Below are 24,394 nucleotides of genomic sequence, written 5' to 3'. Positions count from 1 at the left end.
TGATACAGACAACTCCTTCCCCAAAGTCCAGCTATGTCAGGACTTGGGTAAGGTATAGGTCAGCAATTAAAACAACAGAGAAGTCAGTAAAGTTAACTCTTTATTCCAAGTGAAACAGAAGTAGTTTGGCCTAGTGATCCCAGCAACCCTTCTCTGCAGCTTTTGCCCTGATGGGGTAGTTGTAAGGACTGAAGGCCCCCACCATCCCACTGCCCACTAATGCTACTCCTCTCCGGGGTCTATCCCAAGCAGTTTCAATCTGCACCTTTGCACAACTGATTTCTGTTCAGCCTGCTTCATTTCTCTGCATGTCCTTGGAGACCAAGCGAGAGAGAAGTGAGCCGTTCTCAAAGTAAAGGAAGGATTGAACTCTGATTGAACCAGCAAGACTCTGGGAGGGGTGCGTATAATAGTCTCTCTGTGCCTGTGTCTCTAGCCCCCTCGGCCCAGGTCGTTTTATTCACAAAAGAACTTTTACAGGGTGTTTGAAAGAACCAATCAGATTTCTTCTGTGCATTTCAACAAACCCACGTGGGGGACAAAGTTAAACTAATTAAGCACACATATTTATGGGGTAAACAAATAACAGAACTACAAAGGAGGACATTTGGCAATCCCGGAGGCGATAAACAAGCAATACATATGATAAGGATGGCCAGGAGGACAGTGATCATTATCACCTTAATGTGAACCCTGTTTCCTGGCCCTAAGATTAACATCCTGAGATTAACATATTGGAAAGGCTCCTTCAAAGAACCTTGCCCACTATCTTTATGGCCCAAGATGCCTGCCTGGCGACAACTGGGCTGTGTATGTGACTTGTGAAGCAAGAGAAATGGACAGTAGAGGAAATGGCCAGAGATGCAGAGGGTTGTGGGATTTGATCAGAAATTATTGCCAATATATCAAACCCAGTCAAGACAATGCATTCATCGTGGACACAATGGCTTGATGCATATTTTATAATTCCTCATAGTAATCCCAACTGACCCTACACTCTGGATATTTGCACTCCTACATCGAAACTGGGTGCAGCCAGAGGGAGGAGGAGACTCCATGGCTTTTGAAGCAGGCTACCTCTCTGTCTCCTAGTTCCACACTTCTCCAACCTCACTTTCTACCTCAGAGTCTGAACTGTCCTCTGCCTCCGACTCTTCCTGCTCACTAAACCTTGTTACCTCACCTCCATATTGTTACCCTACAAAGAGGTGGCTAAAAATTAGCCGCTGTTTCTTTAATGCTTAAAAAGCTGGGTCAGCATGAGTCAGCGGCCTGCACCGGGCTGTCTATATAGAGTGAGAAATGTTAGTTTGGTGTTGGATTGGTTGGTTGGTTAGTTAGTGAAAGCTGGTAGTGTTGATGTGTGTACAGTTGGTCAGTCGCTTTTGCAGAAAGACTTTTAAGAATAAAAGCAGAAAGTACTCTGCAAGGATACTCTCCTCGCGGACTCTTTTATGCCGACAAGGGTCCAAGGACCAGGCTGAGGTGACAAAGGGAGGTCAGAACCTTCTTTTTTCTTTTTTTTACAAACACTGTAAAAGGTCTTAGTTCCTCTGGTTCTTAAAGCCAAAAGAAGATAAACAATGTGTGGAAAGGATTCCGTTTTATGCAAGCAGGAGCAAGAGTGGCCCAGAGGATATCTCCAAAAGCTGGGCAACCTGTATGCCCTTCAAGTCACTTTTATAGCTTTCTGGGCAGCAGTCGCCACCACCCCTGGTCCCTGAGCAACGCCACGCCCCAAAGAGAGGTCTGCAAGGCCTGCATGGGGGAAAGGCTCCCCTTTGGCACTTGCCACTCAGTTCCCAGGCAGGCCTTGCACTCAGATGGCCAGGCTGAACATCTGATAAGAAGTGAATTAGGAGCGGAGTTGAGAGACAGACCAATAGCTGCTGCCACTGGGAGTATCTTGTGATGCACATGTAAGAGGCTTGAGAATTGTTGGTGGTTTCTTTCTTTCAGTGCGACAGCCCCCCCCCCCCCCAGTTAGACCCAACTCGGTGAGCCTGCCCTGTACAGAAACAACCGTGATGCCAAGAAGGAAAGACCACCAGCTGCCAATGGCTAGTTTGATGGATGACACTGCAATAAACAAGCACTTCCAAAACATGAAGTACAAAAGGTCTGTGACTAGTGGTGAGTTATTATGCATTGATTTTTATTGTTACCAACATTTTTATTTAGACAGGCCTACTCAGGTGTTTATAAAGCTTGTAAGAGTTTAAATTTGTCTTAGTTTATTCTATTGTGGTTTTGCCATATGTTAAATAAAAGGATAATTTTATTGCTTTATCCTTTTGGAAACTGCTTTGAGGGTTTTTTCCTACAACGAAGTGGAGCATAAATTTTATGAAATTAATTAATTAAAGAAATAAATGGGATTTACCATGTGTGAAGCTACATTTAAATGAGAAGTACTGCAGTTCCATTACTGCTGCACTGCAGTTCAACTATAAAATCATATTTTAAGTCAGATGCCATCTTACGTTTTTGTTGTCAGGTGCTCCTTTGTATTCAGACCAGGCCTGAGTAATATAATGTAGCACTTGGGAATGAAGATGCAGCCCAGAAGCCCAGCACTGGAGGCCAACATAGAGAAGACCTGCACGGCTACCATGTATTTCCCCTTGGTGCTCAGGTAGGTGGGAACAAAGGACACCCAAACACTGCAGAAGACCAGCATGCTGAAGGTGATCAGCTTGGCTTCATTGAAGGACCCTGGAAGCTTCCTGGCCAAGAAAGCCACCGTGAAGCAGATAGCAGCCAAGGAGCCCATGTAACCGAGGGCACCATAAAACATGGCAACAGACCCTTCATTGCATTGCATGATGATCTCTCCAGGCTGAGACTGCATGTCAGACTCTGGGAATGGGGGAGACACCCCCAGCCAGGTACTGCAGATGATAACTTGAACACCAGAACAGGAAATGATAATGGAGTTGGCCAGACTCTTCCCCAGCCATCTCCTCACCTTGCTCCCAGGTTTTGTGGCCATGAAGGCCAGCACCACAGTGATGGTTTTAGCCAATACAGAAGACACGGCAACTGAGAAGATTATGCTGAAGGCCGTTTGTCGGAGAAGGCAGGTCAATTTCCTTGGCCGGCCAAGGAAGAGGAAGGAGGACAAAAAGGAGAGCAAGAGAGAGATGAGGAGGATGTAGGAGAGGTCACGATTGTTGGCTTTGACAATGGGAGTTTCCTGGAATCTAATGAAGATTCCTAATACAAAGCTTGTGATTAAAAATAAGAAGAGGGCAATGGAAACCAAGAGGATCCCCAACTTGTCTTCATATTCTAGGAAGCTGATAATCTTGGGGACACACTGATCATGGTTCTTGCTTGGATGCTCATCTTCTGGACATTTGTTGCAATGGTCTGCATCTGCAATGATAAAGAGTTACTTCGCTGTCCTATGATTTTTGTTCCATGTATCATACAGGTCTTTGTATTAGTCTCGATTCTTCAAGATACCATAATATATTGGGTGGCAGCTTATACCAGAGACCTAGAATGTCCTAAATCATGCTATTGAGACTCCTGGCTTCACTCTGTCTACCCTTTTGGGTCAGCCTCTTCTAGTTGGTGGTAATCAATTCCAGCTGATGAAGACTTTATTCCGAAACAGTGAACTGTTCCGAATACACTGTCCTCTTCAGACTTCCTTTTAAGACTTCTGAGAGACGTCTTCCTTTGACACTTTCATAGGACGTCTTCCTTTGAGAGACAGCTTGGCGTTCCTCACTATTCAATGACCTGTTTGACTCCTCATTTGACTCTTATATATACAACAGCTTAAAGTCACTTGTATATTTTGTGAGATGTACTGTATGATAGATACATTATTTTGTAGTGACATTGAAATTAATTATATATCCACTACCAGTTATTAGCCAGCGTGTTGCATTTGCATTGATTCTTACATTTTGCAACACAGGGGGTTGTGTTTGTCTTCTAGTTGGTGGGACATGCCTGGTTCTGACAGGGCTTCCTTTCCCTCTGGAATGCCTTACCTTCCTGGGTGGAGATGGTCCCATTGGGACATTGAGCACACGCATAGCAGCAAAGCGGCTTTCCTTCTTGAATCACTTTGACGTATCCAGAAGAGCAGCTTTTGCTGCACCTTGAATGTGGAAGTGTCTAACCATAAAATGAATGAATATCAAATAAAAAGTGTTAGGGATAGGTCAATAAGCCACAGAACTGAGTAACAGGCAAAGAAAATACACAATCACTCCACATTTTACTAGAAAACTGCTCTACCTTCTGCCCCATAGAAAAGGGTCCTTGTAGATTAGACCAGAGACCCATTATTTTCTCAGAATGGGAAACCACCTATCATTGATCTGTTGTAAATGCATTCTCTAAACTGATATCAGCATCTAGTCCAATCTGGGGCAAATTAAGCAGATGAGATGGATGCAAAGCTTCACTGCCACATGGAAGATGGAGGAAGGTTGTTTTCTCCTGCTCCGGAGGGTAGGACCGGAACCAATGCCTTCCAGTTACAAGGAAGGAGATTCCAATTAAACACCAGAAAGAACTTTCTGGTCTCCCTCGGGAGGTTCTGGACTCTTTCCCTGGTAGTTTTAAAGCAGAGGTTCGATGGCCATCTGCCATGGATGCTTTAGCTGAGATTCCTGCATTGCAGAGAGTTGGACTAGATGACCCTTAGGATCCCTTCCAGCTGTGCAATACTATGATTCTATGAAATGAATTAGGATGAGAAGAGCCTTAATATTTACTGCAGTAGGGTGAGGGGCTCACTGGGTGTTTCTGCAAATAACACCCACCTAGTGTACTGAAGTGCTTTTGAATTATGGTGCTGGAGGAGAGTCTTGAGAGTCCCATGAACTGCAAGAAGATCAAACCTATCCATTCTGAAGGAAATAAGTCCTGACTGCTTACTGGAAGGACAGATCCTGAAGCTGAGGCTCCAATACTTTGGCCACCTCATGAGAAGAGAAGACTCCCTGGAAAAGACCCTGAAGTTGGGAAAGATGGAGGGCACAAGGAGAAGGGGACGACAGAGGATGAGATGGTTGGACAGTGTTCTCGAAGTGTTTCCCTGTCAAAGTGGGCTGTAGCAGGTTACTTCCCCTTCCCCTATTAAATGGCTGCAATCCAAGGAGGAAGATAACCTTTAATAGGCAGGTGTGTGTGTGTGTGTGTGTGTGTGTGTGTGTGTGTGTGTGTGTGTGTTTAGATGTGTGTAGGTGTGTGAGAACCTCTAAGTGGTGTGCACAGTGTACAATTCAAAAGCAAGATCCAAAGGAACAGAAAAGACTACATGTATGCGACAACAGCAGCACGGATGCCGTTAGCCCAGAGATGGAAAGAAGACAAAGTTCCTATCAGAGAGGAATGGCAGATCAAGCTGTTAGACTATGCCGAAATGGCAAAACTGACTGGAAAGCTCAGGGACCAAGAAGACAAAAACTTCAAAAAAGAATGGGGGGGATTTATAGTCTATTTAGGAGACCCCTGTAAGCAGATGAAAACATTAGCAGGATTTTAATCTCACTTGTAATGTTACAAATACTATGGACAGACTATGGCATAATATGCAGTTGAAAACGTCAACATTAGAACCCATGGAGGGGATGGGGGGGGGGGAAAGTCTCGAGATTTAGAGAAATCTCTTTATATGGATATGTATTGGGTTTTGTTAGGGATGTGGGTGGCACGGTGGTTTAAACCATGGAGCCTAGGACTTGCCGATCAGAAGGTCGGCGGTTCGAATCTCCGTGATGGGGTGAGCTCCCATTGCTCAGTCCCTGTTCCTGCCAACCTAGCAGTTCGAAAGTACATCAAAGTGCTAGTACATAAATAAAATAAATGAAAGCAAGATTCATTAAAATGAAAGTACAGCTTAAATCTGAAAGAACAACAATATAAAATCAAATAAAACAGATATTGAGGGGATTCACACACACACATACATCAGCATACAATTCTTATGGGTCATAGATTATTGTCTGAATTGAACCTCACCAGCTGGTGAAACTAGGCTCATTGCATGGTGCTGGAGTGTTCAAACTGCTCCATTCCAGAATCACATCCCTACTGTAAATGGAGATATACGAAGAATCTGGGATTTAGCAGGGGCTGATGCAAGGAATGCCCATTGTCTCTTTTCAAGAGTCTTAAAGCATTAGATTACAGCTTGAGTACCATTAAACCCATCCCCACATAATTTACTTACGGAGATGTGTGGATAAAAGGATCCTGGGAGAAAGAGCCTCGCCAGGATGCTCCACTTAGTGTGGGGATAATCCCACCGATGAGATGGTCTCCTGCTCTATAATAGTCCCAGGGATCATATCTATCTCTCACTAAATTCAAGGGGCATTTTCGCTTCAACATCCCATAGGCTGTACTGAGCAGCAGCAGAAGCAACATTTTGATGGGCAAACGTGCTGCTGTCACCCAGTCTATTAGTGGCTCTTCTCTTCAGAATCGCCAAAACCCTCTTTCAAGACCAAAGCTGCAAGAGGGACTTTGTTAATACAGATGGAGTTCATCTAAGGGCTTCTCATCCAATGCGGTTGATATTAAGCTTCAAGCTCACAGCATCCCTGCCTGCCTCAAACCCCAGTTCATGCTCTCAGTAGAGTGCAGAATCAACATATTTTCAGGCAGGATGCAAAAAAAATTGTGTACAGTTATTCCTGATTCTGCTGTTTCTGTTACTGGTCTCATCAAATGTGATCTGCAGAGAAATCCCTTGAGCTTTGGCAGAATTAGAGAGCCAAATCACCATTATTTCCATAATGATAAGGGAAAGACTTGGCTCTGCCATGAACCATGAATTATTTGTGTGGCTCTTTCCGCCAAAACTTTCCAATGATCCAGTGGGCAGGGGAGATTAGCAAATGTGGACAGAAGATTACTGAAGAAAAATATACCCTTACGAAAAAGCGCCTCCTCTCCCACCCAGTAATACTGATGTAAAATAGAATGTCCCTTATAAAGCCTTATAGATCAAAGCCAGCATTTTGAGTTAGGACAGGAAATAATTGAAGAAAGCAGTGTCATTTGTCACAAGGAAAACACAGGATGAATAATTTAGCAATTTGCAAATGTGGACCCCAGTAATGTTCAGCCATTTCAGGTGGTTCCTGGGGATAGAAAATGTGAGATCTAGGGTAATGACTGTTTCTTGGGGGGGGGGATAAAATGCAACCAAAAGATATTTCAGAATTAGATTTAAATGATGTTTATCTATTTTTGAGTAAAACAGTTTTGGCCAGCCCAAATCACATCTCCTCACCTACAGGACATTAAATATATATCCAGATTAGGTACTCAAAGCACATGGAAGCTACAGCTGGAATTGCAGTCGACTTTCCACACTTGGGAGGAATCCATTTTTCCTATGAATACAGCTATCTTCCATCTTCCCTAATAATTGTTACATACACATATGATCAGGGAAGGGTAAGGTACATTTCATGAGTGTAGTCATTATTGCTGATCAGTTACATGCGTGCTTTAGTGCATTACTAAAGAGTAATTACCTAAACAATGTCTTTTTATTTTTTAATTTTTAATACTTCAGGCTACACTTTTAAAGTAGATTATCTGAGATTCAGTACCAGGAAAATATGTGTCAGAAGCCAGGCTGCCATGTTGATAACACAACACACAAGTTGTAATAAGCTTGAAGATTTATTGCAATACAAGCACTCAGGCTCGGACACCTATCCACACATCTGACTTATGAATCATATGACCCTTCTGGGGAGTGATTCCGGGTATGGCAGAATATCTGGAACATATGCCCTTTCCGTTTCCAGGTTTGTTTTCTGTCTAAGATCTTTCCCATACGTCTGCTCCTTGGATGAATTAACTCTCCTTCCGGTGTGGAACTGCTTTACCCACTCCCGCATTCTGACATTGCCTGTGTCACTTGAGGGAGTCAGTTTCTCTCTAGCACACACTGCATTCCTGTCCTTCTCACAGCAATGGAGAATTGATAAACTACTGTCTGGGAAGAATGCAAGCCTCTCTCTTGTTGGCTGCTTCCCGACTCCTCTGGAGTTCTTATACCGTGTGCAGAACTGTTAATGACAATAGGCAGATATATAATTTCTCCTGTGGAACCATCTCACATAGTTGAGAATTCTAGGGAACCTTGCACTTGTTTAAAGACTTTAAAAAAACTGTTTCAGCATCAGATTTTTACTTTGGTTTTATTGTTAAATATGCCTTTGTATTCATATCAGGCCTGTGTAGAATAATGTAGCACTTGGGGATGAAGATACAGCCCAGAAGCCCAGCACTGGAGGCTAAGATAGAGAAGACCTGCACGGCTACCATGTATTTCCCCTTGGTGCTCACATAGGTGGGCACAAAGGACACCCAAAACACTGCAGAAGACCAGCATGCTGAAGGTGATCAGCTTGGCCTCATTGAAGGACCCGGGAAGCTTCCTGGCTAGGAAAGCCACTGTGAAACAGATGGCAGCCACAAAGCCCATGTAGCCAAGGGCAATATAGAACATGGAAACAGACCCTTCATTGCATTGCAGGACTATCTGTCTAGTCTGAGAATGCGTTTCAGAATCTGGGAATGGAGGAGAAATTCCCAACCAGATGGTGCAGATGACAACTTGAAGACTAGAGCAGGAAATGATAATGGAGTTGGCCAAACTCTTCCCCAGCCATCTTTTCACCTTGTTCCCTGGTTTTGTGGCCAGGAAGGCCAGCACCACAGTGATGGTTTTAGCTAACACAGAAGAGACGACAACTGAGAAGATTATGCAGAAGGCTGTTTGTCGGAGAAGGCAGGTCACCTTCTTTGGCTGGCCAATGAACAAGAAGGAGAACAAAGAGGAAAGCAGGAGGGAGGCAAGGAGAATGTAGGAGAGATCCTGGTTGTTGGCTTTGACTATAGCAGTGTCCTTGTTTTTAATGAAGACTCCTAACACAATAACCGTGGCTAACGACAGGAATAGAGCAAAGCAAGCCAGGAGAATCCCCAAGTGTTCTTTATGTGATAGGAAAATGATAATCTTGGGAACACATTTATCTCGGTCATTGTTTGAGTACTTATCTTCTGGACACTTGGTGCAATGTTCTGCATCTGAGGAGGAGAAAAAGAGTTGATTTGGGCTCAGATGCTGATGTTGGGGAGGTAAGGAAATAAGAATGTGTAATAGGGAAAGCAATGAAAATGTTAGTTATTGAAGGTCTGCACATTTATCCTGCCTTTCCTGCAAGGAGTTGGAGCTTGAGATATTTCTCATTCTGGTTTCCAAAACAACCTTATGATGTTGGATAAAGCTGAGAGGTAATACTTATTTTTAAATAATTTCCTCCAGCTCAATTCCTGGATTTAATAATAATAATAATAATAATAATAATAATAATAATAATAATAATAAATTTTATTTATACCCTGCCCTCCCTGGCCAGAGCTGGGCTCAGGGTGGCTAACACCAGTAAAATTACTATAAAAACATAATGGGGGGGGGACCAATTTAAAATACAGGTTAAAATACAATTTAAAATGCAGCCTCATTTTAAAAGTAGCCCATAGATGAAAACCATAAGGGGAGGGAAACATAAGGGTCAGACTGAGCCCAAACCAAAGGCCAGGCGGAACAGCTCTGTCTTGCAGGCCCTGCGGAAAGATGTCAAGTCTCGCAGGGCCCTAGTCTCTTGTGACAGAGCATTCCACCAAGTTGGGGCCAGTACTGAAAAGGCCCTGGCCCTAGCTGAGACCAATCTAACCACCTTGCGACTTGGGACCTCCAAAATGTTGTCATTTGTGGACCTTAAGGTCCACCGCGGGGCATACCAGGAGAGGTGGTCCCATAGGTTTGTGGGTCCTAGGCCGCATAGGACTTTAAAGGTCAAAACCATCACCTTAAACCTGACCCTGTACTCCACCAGGAGCCAGTTGCTAAAGCACTGGATGAATGTGATCCCACGGTAAGGACCCTGTAAGGAGCCTCGCCGCGGCATTCTGCACCCGCTGGAGTTTCTGGGTCAGTTTCAAGGGCAGCCCCGCGTAGAACGAGTTACAATCATCAAGCCTGGAGGTGACCGTCGCATGGATCACTGTGGCCCAATCTGAAGACATTGAACAATGGAGAAGTCAACAAAAGACCTAGATTCAAAAGTGTCTTTAGAATCTTCACACAAAATGTCTCTGGGTAACTCTCCCTCCACCCTCCTTTGATTCTCCCAAGGCATGCCTTCTCCCCTGGAGTCACCCACCTTCCTGGGTGGAGATCGTCCCTTCCACACACGAATCACAAGCATAGCAACAAACTGGCTCTCCTTCTAGAACCAACTTGGCATATCCAGGGCGACAGCTTTCAGTACATCTGGAGCGAGGCACAGTCTAACCATAAAGAGAATGAGGTGCATTAAGGGGAAAGTGTTAGCAGTATTTGTCTCTACTGTATTCGTAGATTTGGAAAAGGAACCATAAAGATTTCTAGCCCCACTAACCCCATCCGTTTTTCTTTCAAGGAAAACACTCTTGATGCAAAACAGTATGGCAGAGAAACCTCTTTGGTGTATCTGCTTACTCTGAGTTTTGCCACACTTCAAGATTTGGGTCATCTCTCACATGGCTATGCTGGGTGAATTCTACAGAGTATAACATTTGTAGGTGAGAAAAAAGCAGGCCCTGGAAAGAGATGGGTGCTGTTGCCTTCACTCCCCGAGTAAACTGAATCTGGATAGTTGTCCTATCTCAGTATCCCAGAATTGTAGTACTTCCTTGACCATCCCAGATCCCTTTCATGTCTGTGCTGCCTGTGGTAAGAGGGAGTGGTAGTGGCTGTTAGGATTTCTATCCATCCGTGCTGCTCCAGCAGTAGCACTATGTTGTTTATATCATGTGAGTGTCTGAGAGCATGAGACAGGAAGTCTCAGTACTGTTGGAGTACTGTTGGAAGTTAGTTTCACTTCCGTTTCTGATGCTGTTCTGTACTGGTGCTCAGAGAGCACAGACATGCTGATGAAGTCTCTGTATATAGACTGTAAAATAAAGTAGTTTTAGAACTACGATTAACTCTTTCTTCTGCTATGATATGCAAGAAAATGAGTGTGCTCCTCTCAGGAGGGAGGGCTCGCTTATTAGCGGTCTCTCTGGACTGAGGGAGATTTATAGCCAGGGAGGACCACCGGAGAGACGTCCCGGAGTCTTGGGAAGTTGGTGGCCTTCCTGGGTGAATTTCCAACAGTGGCAGCTTGTAATCGGTAGTTAAGACACAACTGGTCAAACTTACAAGGCCATTTTGCAGCAGTTGCACAAGGAAGAATGGAAGCAGAGTCAGCCAAGCTATGAAGCAGGTGTGGTTGCTGCTTCAGGTTTCAGAAGGTCTCCCCTGGCGGCACACCCATGCGCAGGTTGTGGAGAAGCACTGGCACCATCAGCACTGATTTTGGGGCAAGATCACAGCCATTTGGGACAAGATCAGCCTAAATTGGTGTGATCTTGCCTAAAATAGGCACCAATGGCAGCCTTTCTGCCAGCAGATGATGGGCAGTGTGTGTAGCAGCAGGAGGAGCAGGTAGTTGGTGGCAGGAGCAGTGGCAGCAGCAGGACAAAGTGGCTCTTCCTGTCTCACCTTAAGTGGCGAAACAGGATGCTCCATCCTTGCCTACCTTGTTAAACTGCTTGGGCCACTCAATGACCTCTGCATTAATAGTAAACTTTATCCCAGTAGATGCTTCTCTCTCTAGACTCCCGATTTTCACTCGAACAAGAGACAGATTAGGAAACATCACCCAATTCTCAATATCAAAGACAGCGGGCAGCTCCCCATTCTCATCCAAACATAGTCCACCCCTGGAAGTATTCAAACACCGGATCTCTTTTAAGAAAAGGTGAAGCTGGAATGACAGGGGAAACACCAGTGTTAAGAAACCATGAAAACATTGTGTATATCATAGTCCTGCTCAACTGGGGTTGGTGGACACCTCATCTTATCAGCCCTATTCAAGCATTCTGTTTTTATTAGAACATTTATATACAATTTCATATAAAATAATAAGGTGCAATACAGAAAATGATCAATACAAAGTACCTCCCCCCCCAAAAAAAGTTTTTAAGTCTAACCAATATAGAAAAATAAAATACAGTACATCTCACCATAATGGAGAAGACTGTAACCAGGAGGTCTGTATGCCTGCTCAGTCTGTGTTCAACTGTTGATGGGCAACTTCAAGGCCCAGCAGAGACAGAGGAGGAGAGGAGGAGAATTCAACCTCAGCTAAGAAATCTGTTTCTTTCTAAGGTCACCAGGGAAGAAGCACAATATTGGAGTGGGGAGTGTTCTGAGATAATCAGCATGGGCAGAAAGGATGGCTTTCACCAGGAGCATCACTAATTAGATTTGTCTCTTAAAATGGAAAAAAACAATTCTCACAATTAAATTTGATTTGTGAAAAGGGGCAATGGATTGCGGTTTGCAAAAAAGGAAAGGAAATACCTGCCATGGCTGTAGCCTTTGAAGTTCCAGCCTGTCTCCTCCACCCCTTATCAACATCTGTTTTGATATAGATAAATATGCAGCATGTAAGGCCTGAGCCACAGCGTGAACATTAATATAAGTGCCATAGCTGTCTTGAGACAGGGCTCCCTCCAGCGGCTCCTGGGGCAGAGTCTGCAGTTTGTCCCCTTCTCTGCACCTTGCCCAGCCTCTCACAGCCAACACATGTTTTGAATATGAACAATGAAATACTTTCTCCCAAAAATGCTTCAGAAGGGAGAGGTCTGGTTCACAGTAGTCACGCTGGGTGCTTCTGAAATTGCTCTTCATCACAAGGGAGACAGAACCATGGATGTACTTGAAGAAATCTGGAGAAAAAGACCAATTCAAATTGATGTCCTGAAAAGCTGTTGATATCCAGACTTTTGCACCAAATTCTTTCTCAAATATGCTTTGAAATGAGATGATTTGAAACCATCCCATGCGAGTGTTTTTATAGAAAACAAATACACCAACTTGTCTCCAGAGGTAAAATTCTTCACTCAGGCTGATTATTTGCTGAGGATAATTTCCTGCTAGTCTCTTTGATAAGGCAACACAAATTCCATTCTTGATCATAAGGTATGTCATGGCACTCACAAACCGTTCTCCACCATCATTGTTTGGAGCAATGAGGCCAATCCACATCAATCCAAAATGTAGCAGCAACTTGACAGTCCCCAGGTACTGAGTTTCTTCTTTGGGGACCACCCGGTAGAGAAAGGGAAACTCAGTTTTATCCTCCAGAACCTGAGCAATAAAGCCATAACTGATCTAGTGAGGAAAGGAAGAGATTAAGTGCTTTCTTTTGCTTGCAGTATAAAGAAAAAATGCATTTTCTTACCAGAATTGAGAAATATCTGACAAAAAATGTGCCGGCTGGGACTGATAGGAGTTTTAGTTTGAAACATCTGGTAGGTGCCACATTGGTGAAGGCTGAGGGGTTTTTTTGGGAGGGGCAGGAGAAGAAAAGACATACAAGATGACCCTCAGGGTCCCTTCCAACTCTCCAATTCTATGATCTATAGCTCAGGATCCCCCTGCCCTTCGTAAAGTCTCTTCTGGACTGCCCTAAAGAGAAAGTGGGATTTTATGCAGCCGACAATGTGCACTGTCTCTCTAGGCCACCTCTTCATACCTGTGGGATTTTGTAGATGCCAGACATGGCCGAAATCTCTTTCAAGATTACAGAATTGGCCCGTTCAAGAACAGCCAGAAGGTTATTCCATCTTCCACAGCTATAGTTTGGAATATTGCTTCCACCACCTGCAAGCAAGTCTATCATGGCATCAGAAGTCATCCTTGCATTGAAATAGTTCTCATAGAGGTTGTAGGCCAAGGAGATGTTGGGCAAGAGCTTGAGGTGCTGGTTGACCTTTTGCACGGTGAACATGAAGGACAAGGCGTGCCAGTTGTACCATGTTTTTGTGCTGCAATAAATAGATCAGTTAGGAGATGTCACAGAATCTTAGAATTTGAGAGTTGCAAGGGACCACGAGGGTCATCTGGTCCAACTCTCTGCAATGCATGGATCTTTTGCCCAACCCTGAGATTAAGAGTCTCATGCTCCACCAACTGCACTATCCCAGCTCTTAACTGCCACTTCAAATAATGAAAGCAAATAGTGGTCTGTATGTCCATTATGCAAGAAAAAAATGGAGATGCATGCTCTATTGCAGAAGCATAGAACCATGCCGCAGGTGTGTGTGAAAAAGCTGAATAGTTCTTGTTCATATTGTGGTGATCTGACTTCAGTGATGAGGGAGTCCCTGGACTGTATCATTTTATTTAAAGCATATTTCCCCCCTGCTCTTCTGCCAAAAAAAGTGACCCAGAGCACCCTAAATTTTCATTTTTAAGACAGTCTCTGTTCACAGGCATATAGTTTAAAAATACGTAACACAAAAGGAAAAGAGTTTGGGATGGTGGCAGAAAGCTTAAATTCAGGTAAGAAATAGTTTTGTATGGTCTGCTGTTGAGCTGCAGTTGCATTTCTTAGAGATGATAGTAACTGGGCAATATATAAATTGTCCAATAAAAATATAATATTGACAGCTTGGAAATTGCCTGAGTTCTGTGCCACCCTCACCTCCCTCCTGCTGGTGAGACAATTCCATGCATGCTTTTAATCCTGCTCAGATTCATTTGCATTATTCTGTTGCCATCTTCCAAAGGCAGCAGAGCAGCATAACTAGGAGTGAGCTACACCAGGGAAGACCTAGGGAACAAAGAAATAGGACATTGGGGAATCTTTTCCTGTACTCCAACTCCAATCTACCCAAGCCAGCTACGACAGTCATAGAATCACAGGACTGTAGAGTTGGAAGGTAACCCAAGAGTCATCAATTTCAACTCCCTACAATGCAGGAATCTCAACTAAAGCATCCAGGGATGGTGGGAGCTTTAGTCCAACAATGTCTGGAAGGCCACAGGCTCCCTGGTCCTGAGATGGGGCTCTTTCCTTATGAAATAGGAACCATTGGAATGGTGGCAGAGAAATATGGCATCCCACTTCCTGCTACTTACTCCTTAATCCTGGTGAAGGGGATCTGGGAAAATACATATGGAAGCTGTTCAATAATATATTTAGGAGATATGATCCCGCTAATGAGGAAGTCTCCAGGCCGGTAGTAACTGAGTGCCTCATTTTGATCTCTAATCAGATTCAAGGGACATGTTGCCTTCAGGTTCTCACAGACTCCATGGGGCATAATTAGCAACAGAAGCAGCAGCAGAAACAGAAGGAATCTCCCTCTGTCGATGCCACCACCACCTCCTTTGTCAGTGGTTCTGCTCACATCCAGGGCCAGCTAATTCAAAGAAGCCGAAAACTCTTGCAACACCAAAGTTACAGTGGTTTTCCCAGTCTGGGTGGTATTCAACAAGGGCTTCAGAGATATTAAAAGTCACACAGCAATCACACATTGCCTCTCAACTGCACTAAATCTTGACTCAATCTGTCTTAGGGACAGGAATTGTTCTCTGCATCCACTTTATTTTTCAGGCACAGTAGAATTAATAGCCTTACGCTGTTGTTGATCTCGGTGTTTAGGCAACCTCCAAAAATATCTCGAGCTTTTAGAAAAATACATCACTGTAATTTTGATAATTACAGGTTTCTCATCTACAACTTTCTTGAGACTCCAATGGCAGAAGCAGAGCTGGAGAAAAACATGTTTGCAATATGCATCTCCAAAGTCTGACATGACTCAATGAGGGTGGGTGGTTGCGACGGGGATTTGTCCTGAATTTTGGTCACAGGAACCTAAGAAGATCCTGGCAGCTGGATCAAACCAAAGTCCCATCTAGTCCAGCCCCATGTATCTCCCAGTGGTGAATAATCTCTGGGAAGCTCACGTTCAGGGCAAGAAATATAGGGCATGAGCATATAAGACCCACAAAAAAATAGGGATGGGAGCAAATATACATTATACTGAAGATTCAGTCAGGATCAAGAGTCTATGTCTGTGAGAGCTATGCTCTTCACTTAAAAACAATCATGTGTCCAAAACAATAGCAATCTCTCACCCTTCCTTAGTCTGGGGTCCCTTAGGAGACTGCAATTGAGAACATCGTAGTGTAAAACATTGGAGCAAGAGGACGCTGAATTACACATAAAAAAGGCTATGCCTTAAATAAAATTTAGGACCTCATTGATTCCTGTGTAAAAGGGCAGAGGGAATTCTCATATGGAAAAGGAACATTAAACGCTTCCTTTGAAATGTACAGTTTAATATTTATTCCTTAGGATTACTATTGTGCCCACATGACAAAAAATTGGGGAAACAAGCATTTTCTTCAAAATGTCAAGGTGTCATAAATAAAGCAAATGTGTGCATAAGTGTTTGCATGGAACTAAAACTCATCCCTGGAGTAACTGATAAACAGGAACATTGCGGAGGACAGCTAGATCGTTTACCAATTTAATCTGCCACTCTGGAGTCAAGAAATCTAGTTGTTATATGGTCAGGTCACAAACAGAGTAAAGCTGGAGGGCACCTGTAAAGCTGGAGGTGCCCTGCAGTCATCACTGTCCACAAAAGTGCCAGGAATTCAGCCTACACTCGAGTAGGACCCTGGCAGAGACACATGCCTGACTGGCATGTTCCCTCCCTCCTGGTCGATCGTTCAGGAGCTTCATAAGCTTTCTTCAGCCTGAACATCACAGCAACTGATGCCAACCGACACCGGCACACTTAGGGATCTGCAGAGTTTGCGCATTTCGCATGACAGACCTCAGCAACTCAGCATTTTGGCTAATCTACTTTATTTACATGTAAACACACACGGAGCACTGCAATATGACTCCCCCTCTCTCTAGCATCAGACAGCAAAGAGAAAAAGAACAAAGGGCAATAGTCCCACATCACAGAACACAGTAACACAAACATCCTGTCTCCGTCACTTCCCACTCTGTGGAGTCAAAACATATTCCGTCATGTGAAAGACAAAAATCCCATGACTGCAATCATGAAGCAGGAATTCTAAGAAAAAACAGTGTGGGGCTGGCCTATGCCCACTGCATCCCCCTTAGCCACCATCCACCTGGAGGGTGTCTGAGAAGGATGCAGTTGCTCTGGCAGTGTTCCCCACCCATGGGAGAAGAATCCCCTAGTGTGGTCACAGACAGCAATATCCCTTAAAGTCTGATCTGAAACTGTGTAGGGATGTGATCCAGGGCTTCTTTTTCATTGTTTGTGACTAATAAAAGGTAAAGAGAGATGTATATTTAAGTATACATATTCCCACAACAACTATTAGGTTTTCATTACAACTGTAGTGGGAAACGGGTGTCAAAACTGAATATGTGAATAATTAGATGCCATTTTTAGCTTTTGCTGTCAGTTGTCCCTTTGTATTCAAATCGGGCCTTAGTATAATAATGTAGCACTTTGGGATGAAGATGCAGCCCAGAAGTCCAGCACTGGAGGCTAAGATAGAGAAGATCTGCACGGCTACCATGTATTTCCCCTTGGTGCTCAGGTAGGTGGGCACAAAGGACACCCAAACACTGCAGAAGACCAGCATGCTGAAGGTGATCAGCTTGGCTTCATTGAAGGCCCCAGGTAGCTTCCTGGCCAGGAAAGCCACTATGAAGCAGATGGCAGCCAGGAAGCCCATGTAGCCAAGGGCACAATAAAACATGGCAACAGATCCTTCGTTGCACTGCAGGATGATCTCTTTAGGCTGAGAGCGCATGTCAGAGTCTGGGAATGGGGGAGAGATGCCCAGCCAGATGGTGCAGATGACAACTTGGACACCGGAGCAGGAAATGACAATGGAGTTGGCCAGACTCTTCCCCAGCCATTTCCTGACCCTGTTCCCTGGCTTAGTGGCCAGGAAGGCCAGCACCACAGTGATGGTTTTTGCCAAAACAGAAGAGACAGCAGCTGAGAAGATGATGCTGAAGACCATTTGCCGGAGAAGGCAGTTCTCTTTCCCTGGCTCGCCAATGAAGAGGAGGGAGGAGGAAAAGGAAATCAGGAGGAAGATGAGGAGGATGTATGAGAGGTCCCTGTTGTTGGCTTTGACTATTGGAGTTTCTTTATATTTAATGAAGATTCCTAAAATGAATCCTGTGATTAAAGACAAGGATATAGCAATGGAAGCCAGTAGGCTCCCCAAAGGGTTTTCATAGGCCAGGAATGTAATAACTTTGGGAACACATTGATCTCGGTACGTGTTTGAGTGTTGATCTTCTGGACATTTGGTGCAATGTTCTGCATCTGAGGAGGAGAAAAAAGGTGCCTTAGTATCGTTTAGATATCTGCATAGCTTACTGTGCTGCATTACATATATTTTTTAAGATGCTGATGTCAGCAATAATTTATAACAGGAAATGAACAAATTTTTTTTCCCAAAACCTAGTTTACAGAAGTGCCTGGCATGCTCTGGTCCATGGGGTCACAAAGAGTTGGGCATGACTAAACGACTAAACAAGAACAACAGTTTACTGTTTAACATTGTACCATCCCTTGCCTCCAAGGAAATGGAGGTGTTGCACAAAGCCCCCCCCCCCCATTTTTACCTTCAAAATATCCTGCATTGTGATGTAGGAAATGCAGAGAGGCTCCACGGAGATTGTGTCTTCGCTGTACAGCTTTTGCCATATAGTGAAGACACATCTCTTTAATTGTGGATATTCAAGATTTTTTTTATTGTTTGGCCCATCTGAATTTATATGGTCCTGTTCCATGTGAACGGGTTATATTTTATAGAAATATTTGACTCTCTATGATCACCAGCTTGTAGCCCACAGATTGCTTCCCTGAGATCATTTGTTTCAACCAACTTCCTTGAATTAATGAAGCTGATTAAAGATATAGAAGCCAAAAGAGGGTTAACATTCAGAATAAATCCTCAGAGTCTTTATAGAAAGTGAATGTTTTCCCTGTTGACATTCTCTCAAGCAATGCCCTCACCCTTGGAGTCACCCACCTTCCTGAGTGGATATTGTCCCTTCGATACATGGAGCACATACATAGCAGCAAACCGGCTCTCCTTCTGGAACCACTTTGGCAAATCCAAGCTGACAGCTCTTGGTACACCTGGAGCAAGGCACAGTCTAATAATAAAGAGAAGATTGTGCATTAAAGGAAACGTGTTAGGAGTATTTGTGTTTACGGGATTCATATGAAATTTGGAATTAGAGTTTGCAAATGATTCAACAGGATCTTAGTTCTCACTGACCCTAGGCATTATTATTTTTCAGGAAAGCAATTTGCAGAAGAAAGGCATCGCTGGGAGACTCCTTTGGTGTGCTTCTTGTTTGTTCCAACATTTATATTCAAAACATATATAAAAAACATAACAAAGCATTAAACATTAAAAAAACTTCTCTATACAGTGGTACCTCGGAATAAGAACTTAATTCGTTCTGGAGGTCCGTTCTTAACCTGAAACCATTCTTAACCTGAGGTACCACTTTAGCTAATGGGGCCTCCCGCTGCTGCTGTCATGCGATTTCTGTTCTCATCCTGAAGCAAAGTTCTTAACCCGAGGTACTATTTCTGGGTTAGCGGAGTCTGTAACCTGAAGTGTCTGTAACCTGAAGCGTCTGTAACCCAAGGTACCACTGTACAGGGCTGCCTTATGGTGTCTTCTACAAGTTGTATAGTTACTTATCCCCTTGGCTCGGGGGAGTCACATAACTCCATACCTTCCAACATTTCTCTGATGAAAATAGGGACGTCCTAAGGAAAAGAGGGGCGTTCCGAGATCAAATCAGAAACTGGGGTGGTTTCTGTAAATCCAGGACTGTCCCTGGAAAATAGGGACACCTGGAGGGTCTTGTGCTTTTGGAATTATCCAGCAAATGATTTGAGCTTACCAGATGTCACATCAATAAAGTTTCCTCTACCTTGTTAAACCATGTGGGCCACACTATGGCTTCCAAGTTAATAGCGAACTTTATCTCAGTAGACGTCTCTCTCTCTATGCTCCCAATTTTCACTCTAACACGAGACTTATTAGGGAACATCACCCAGTTCTCAATATCATAGTTGGCTGGCAGCTCCCCATTCTCATTCAAATTCAGGCTCCCCATGGAAGTATTCAGAAACTGGACCTCTCTTAGGAAAGAGTGCAGCTGGAATGACAAGGAAAGGCCCAGTGCAAAAAAAATATATGAAACCCTATTGAGTATCTCAGCCCTACACATTTTGAGCTCCTATGAATTGGGGCCAGTGTGCATCTCGTCTGTTCTGATAAGCCCTTATAGGCATTCCATTTTATTTATTTAACCATTCAAAGACCACCTTTTATATAGAATAACAAGGTGCTGTACAGAATGAGATCTATACAAAACAATATGGCTGGATCTACACAGATATAAAAAATGCTATTAAAAAAACACTATAAAATGTACTCCAATGCAATTTAGCATTGACTTCGGATAGTAGATCTACAGTCGGTATTACACATCAGTGTAATGGGAAGCCTTTCTGAATAGCTTTGTTAGAAGTAGCTGGTGAGACACCATTACCCCGACACCCTCTGTATCTCTATAGAAGTTATTCCATGGTATGGGGGCCATTACAGAGAAGACCCTCGCAGGTCTACTCACAGTCAAGAGCAGCCTATGAGGGGGATCTGTGGCTGTATTAAGCATCCCCACTGCCTGATGCAAATATGTGAAAGAAAGGGAAACTTTTACACTTGCAAACTTCCATGTGAAATGGAACATTGATCACTAGATCATGTGGAAGCCTGCAGATATGAAGTCTCTCCCTTCCCTTCAGACAGCAGCAGCTTTTGGTAGAACTTGCACAACTCCACAAGGGAGGGCACAGTTTTGCATAATATTTCATTGTGCTTATTTATGAGCACAGAGGTAAATTTAGTAACAATTACTATGTGTGCATTCTGGAATGGTTGAAGGTAATTTTGTTCAAACAAGGTGTTATAGAAAGATGAAAAGTCCTCTGCTTTTCATACTATTTTTACATTCTTGCATTGTGTTTTATTCTATCCACAGCTGTTTTGTAATGTTAAACCACCTTGAGGATTTTTTTTTGGGGGGGGAGCAAAGAGTGTTATATAAAGCTTTTAATAGAAACTTGCTATTTTCTATTTTGCCAACAAAGGTCCATATAGTTAAAGCTATGGTTTTCCCAGTAGTGATGTATGGAAGTGAGAGCTGGACCATAAAGAAGGCTGATCACCGAAGAATTGATACTTGTGAATTATGGTGCTGGAGGAGACTCTTGAGAGTCCCATGGACTGCAAGAAGATCAAACCTCTCCATTCTGAAGGAAATCAGCCCTGAGTGCTCACTGGAAGGACAGATCGTGAAGCTGAGGCTCCAATATTTTGGCCACCTCATGAGAAGAGAGGACTCTCTGGAACAGACCCTGATGTTAGAAAAGGTGGAGGGCACAAGGAGAAGGGGACGACAAAGGACGAGATGGTTGGACGGTGTTGTCAAAGCTACCAGCATGAGTTTGACTAAACTGCTGGAGACAGTGGAAAACAGAAGTGCCTGGCGTGCTCTGGTCCATGGGGTCATGAAGAGTCGGACACGACTAAATGACTAAACAACATTTTCTAGAGCCATAGCTATGGGGCTGGGGGCTAGCCAGGTGTTGTATTTTTTTGCCCCAGGTGAAGCTTCCAGAGGGGCGCCATTAGGCTCCCTGCCTGTGCATGCGTGCATGCAAATGTGCATGCAATGCGCATGGGGGTGCGCCAAACTGGGTCTTTGACCCAGGTGAAATAAAGCCTAGTTTCGCCCCTGCCAGAAAGGGCAGAAATGTTTGCCTTCTCCATGGGCCTTACTAATTAGATTTTCCTCCAAAATGGAGATGAGGAGACGGGTAAATTTCATTCCAGAGTTGGGACAATGGTTTGCAGTTTGCAAAAAGGGAAAGGGAATACCTGCCATGGCTGCAGCTTTTGATGCTCCAACCTGTCTCTTCCACCCACCATCAACATGAATTTTGATCTGACTGAATATGCGGCTTTTAAGGCCTGAGCCACAGCTTGGATACTGAAGTATGTGATGTAACTGTCTTGAGACAGGGCTCTCTCCAGCTCCTCTTGGGGCAGCGTCTCCAGTTTCTCCTTCTCTCTGCATCTTGTCTGACCTTTTACAGCCAACATGTGCTTTGAATATGAGCAACGGAATGCTTTATTGATAAACTGTCCAAGAAGATTGGATTCTGGTACATAGTATTGGTATTTTCTCCTTATTTGGGGCTTCATTATAAAGGACAAAGAGCCATGGATGTACTGGAAGTAATTTGGAGGAGCAGACAAATGCACATTAATTTCCTGAAAACTTGTTGAGATCCAGACTTTTGCTCCAATTTCCTTCTCAAATTTTTCTTGAAATTGCATGATCGGATTCCATCCCAAGCGAGTGATTTCATAGTAAACAAATACATTGACTTGCTTCCATATGGCAACTGGTTTACTCAGTCTGAACATTTCAAGTTGATTGTTTTCTGGTATTCTTTTTTCTAAGGCAATGCAAATTCCACTCTTGATAGTCAGGGATGTCAGGGCACTCACAAACCTTTCTCCATTGTCATTGTCTGGAAAAATGAGGCCGATCCAAGTCCATCTGAAATGCTGGAGCAACTTGACAATCCCCCGGTACTGAATTTCTTCTTTGGGCATCATCCGGTAGACAAAAGGGAACTGGGCTTTATTATTATGAAGATGATGTGAAAAGCCACAACTGACCTTGTGAGGAAATGAAGAAAAAAGTGTGTGATTGCCAATCAAAATAGGGAAGAGATATTTATTTGCCTGGAGGGTGCCAAGTTGGCAGAGGCTAGAAGAAAGGTCCCTGTATCAGATATTATGCTATAGCTAAGGAATTCCCACTTTGTGATGCCCTTTCTTGACCCACATGAAGAGTAAGTGGAATTCTATGCTGCCAAAGTTGTCCTCTGTCTTTCTACCCACACAACTTCATACCTGTGGGATTTTGTAGATGCCTGACATGTCCGAAATTTCTTTTGAGATGACGGAATCAGCCCCTTCAAGAACAGCCAGAAGTTTATTCCTTTTTCCACAGCTGTAGTTTGGAATATTGCTTTTGCCAAGGTCCAACATTGCACTGGAAGTCGTCCTTCTATCAAAATAGTTCTCATAGAGATTGTAGCCCAGGGTGATGTTGGGTAGGATCCTGGGATCCAGATTGATCTCCTGGACGGTGAACAAGAAGAGTAAGATGTACCAGTAGTAGTAACTTTTTGAACTGCAATAAAGAAATCAAAAGGTGTCAAACCACTATTCACCATTTAATGAAAACCAACATTGTCTTCAAATCATGGTTTGTAGATCCAGTATGTGTTGGCATGCAGAGGGCCGGGAGGCCAGCTACTAGTCCTGGCTAGGTTGTTCCCTTCCAGCTGTCCCTCTGCGAAGACCATCACCTCTGCTCCGACGTAAATCAGCAACCCGGGCTTCTGAGCCAGGGCACACTACCAGCAGATCAAATTGCACACACAGAATAGGCGTGAGGCTTGTGGAAGCATACTACAACTACAGATTTATTAATTATAAATCAGGACAAAGAAACATGTCATCTCTCTCTCTCGTCGTCTCAGAGAGAACAGCCAAAGTGAAAACTATACACAAATGGAAGTTCCCAGGAAGCTGTGCTGGAATGTAAACAGACATGTAACACGTAACAATCCCATGTTTGTGGGAGGTGGAATAGAATAAGGTGGAATAAGGTGGAATAGAAATGTCAAACAGTATTATTATTCATAGTAAGGTAAAGGTACCCCTCCCCGTATGGGCCTGATATATGCAAAACTTTGGAATGATGATGACATTCATCTGCCTATAATTACTTACACTAGAAGCTTCGGTGAGGGGGTCTGAGAAAAGTTGTATGGCCATTGTTTATAAATATTTCTTGGAGATATAATCCCATTAATGAAGAATTCACCAGGCCGGTAGAAATTGAATGCTTCGGATTTTTCCTTGATCATATTCAAGGAGCATGTTGCCTTCAGCTTCCCGCATACTTCATGGGGCATTAGCAGCAGCAGTAGCAACAGCAGGAATATCATTCTGCCTCTGTGGTTGCTTTTACCTCCAGAGACAGTTAAGCAGAAGAAGCGAAAAACTCTTGCAAGACCAAAGCTGGTGTGGTTTCACCAGTATGCATGCTGTTCAGCTATGCCTTCAGAGCCATTAAACCGCAGACAGGAATATATCCCTCTTCCCCTATGGGAAATCTCGACTCCATCTGTCTCTGACACTTTCCAAAAAAACCCACAGTGCAGCAAATAACCACTTGCTTCTATTCTTTCTGATGCTTTGGAAAGTTGCAGAAACACCTTTGGCAAGAACAAATCACTATGATTTGGATAATTATAAGGCAAAGAAGTTTCATCTCTGCAATATTCTGGAGTCTCTTGGTGACAAGGGGCAGACGCAGAGCTGGAG

The 24,394-nt window shown here is 43.7% G+C and overlaps 1 protein-coding gene across 1 annotated transcript; it reads right to left on the bottom strand.

Annotated features, from left to right (window-relative positions):
- Positions 1-17,302: 17,302 nt before the first annotated feature.
- LOC308578842 (vomeronasal type-2 receptor 26-like) lies at positions 17,303-24,015 on the bottom strand (the record flags this gene model as incomplete). Its single annotated transcript, XM_081179407.1, has 5 exons — positions 17,303-18,213; positions 18,926-19,052; positions 21,863-22,672; positions 22,910-23,192; positions 23,798-24,015. 5 exons carry the CDS (start codon positions 24,013-24,015, stop codon positions 17,303-17,305), a joined length of 2,349 nt encoding a protein of 782 aa, XP_081035533.1.
- Between the last annotated feature and the right edge of the window lie 379 nt (positions 24,016-24,394).

The sequence above is a fragment of the Podarcis bocagei genome (genome assembly GCF_964188305.1).
Source record: "Podarcis bocagei genome assembly, chromosome: 2".
In the NCBI taxonomy this organism is placed as follows: Eukaryota; Metazoa; Chordata; class Lepidosauria; order Squamata; family Lacertidae; genus Podarcis; species Podarcis bocagei.
This window is presented reverse-complemented; position numbering and strand designations above follow the sequence as displayed.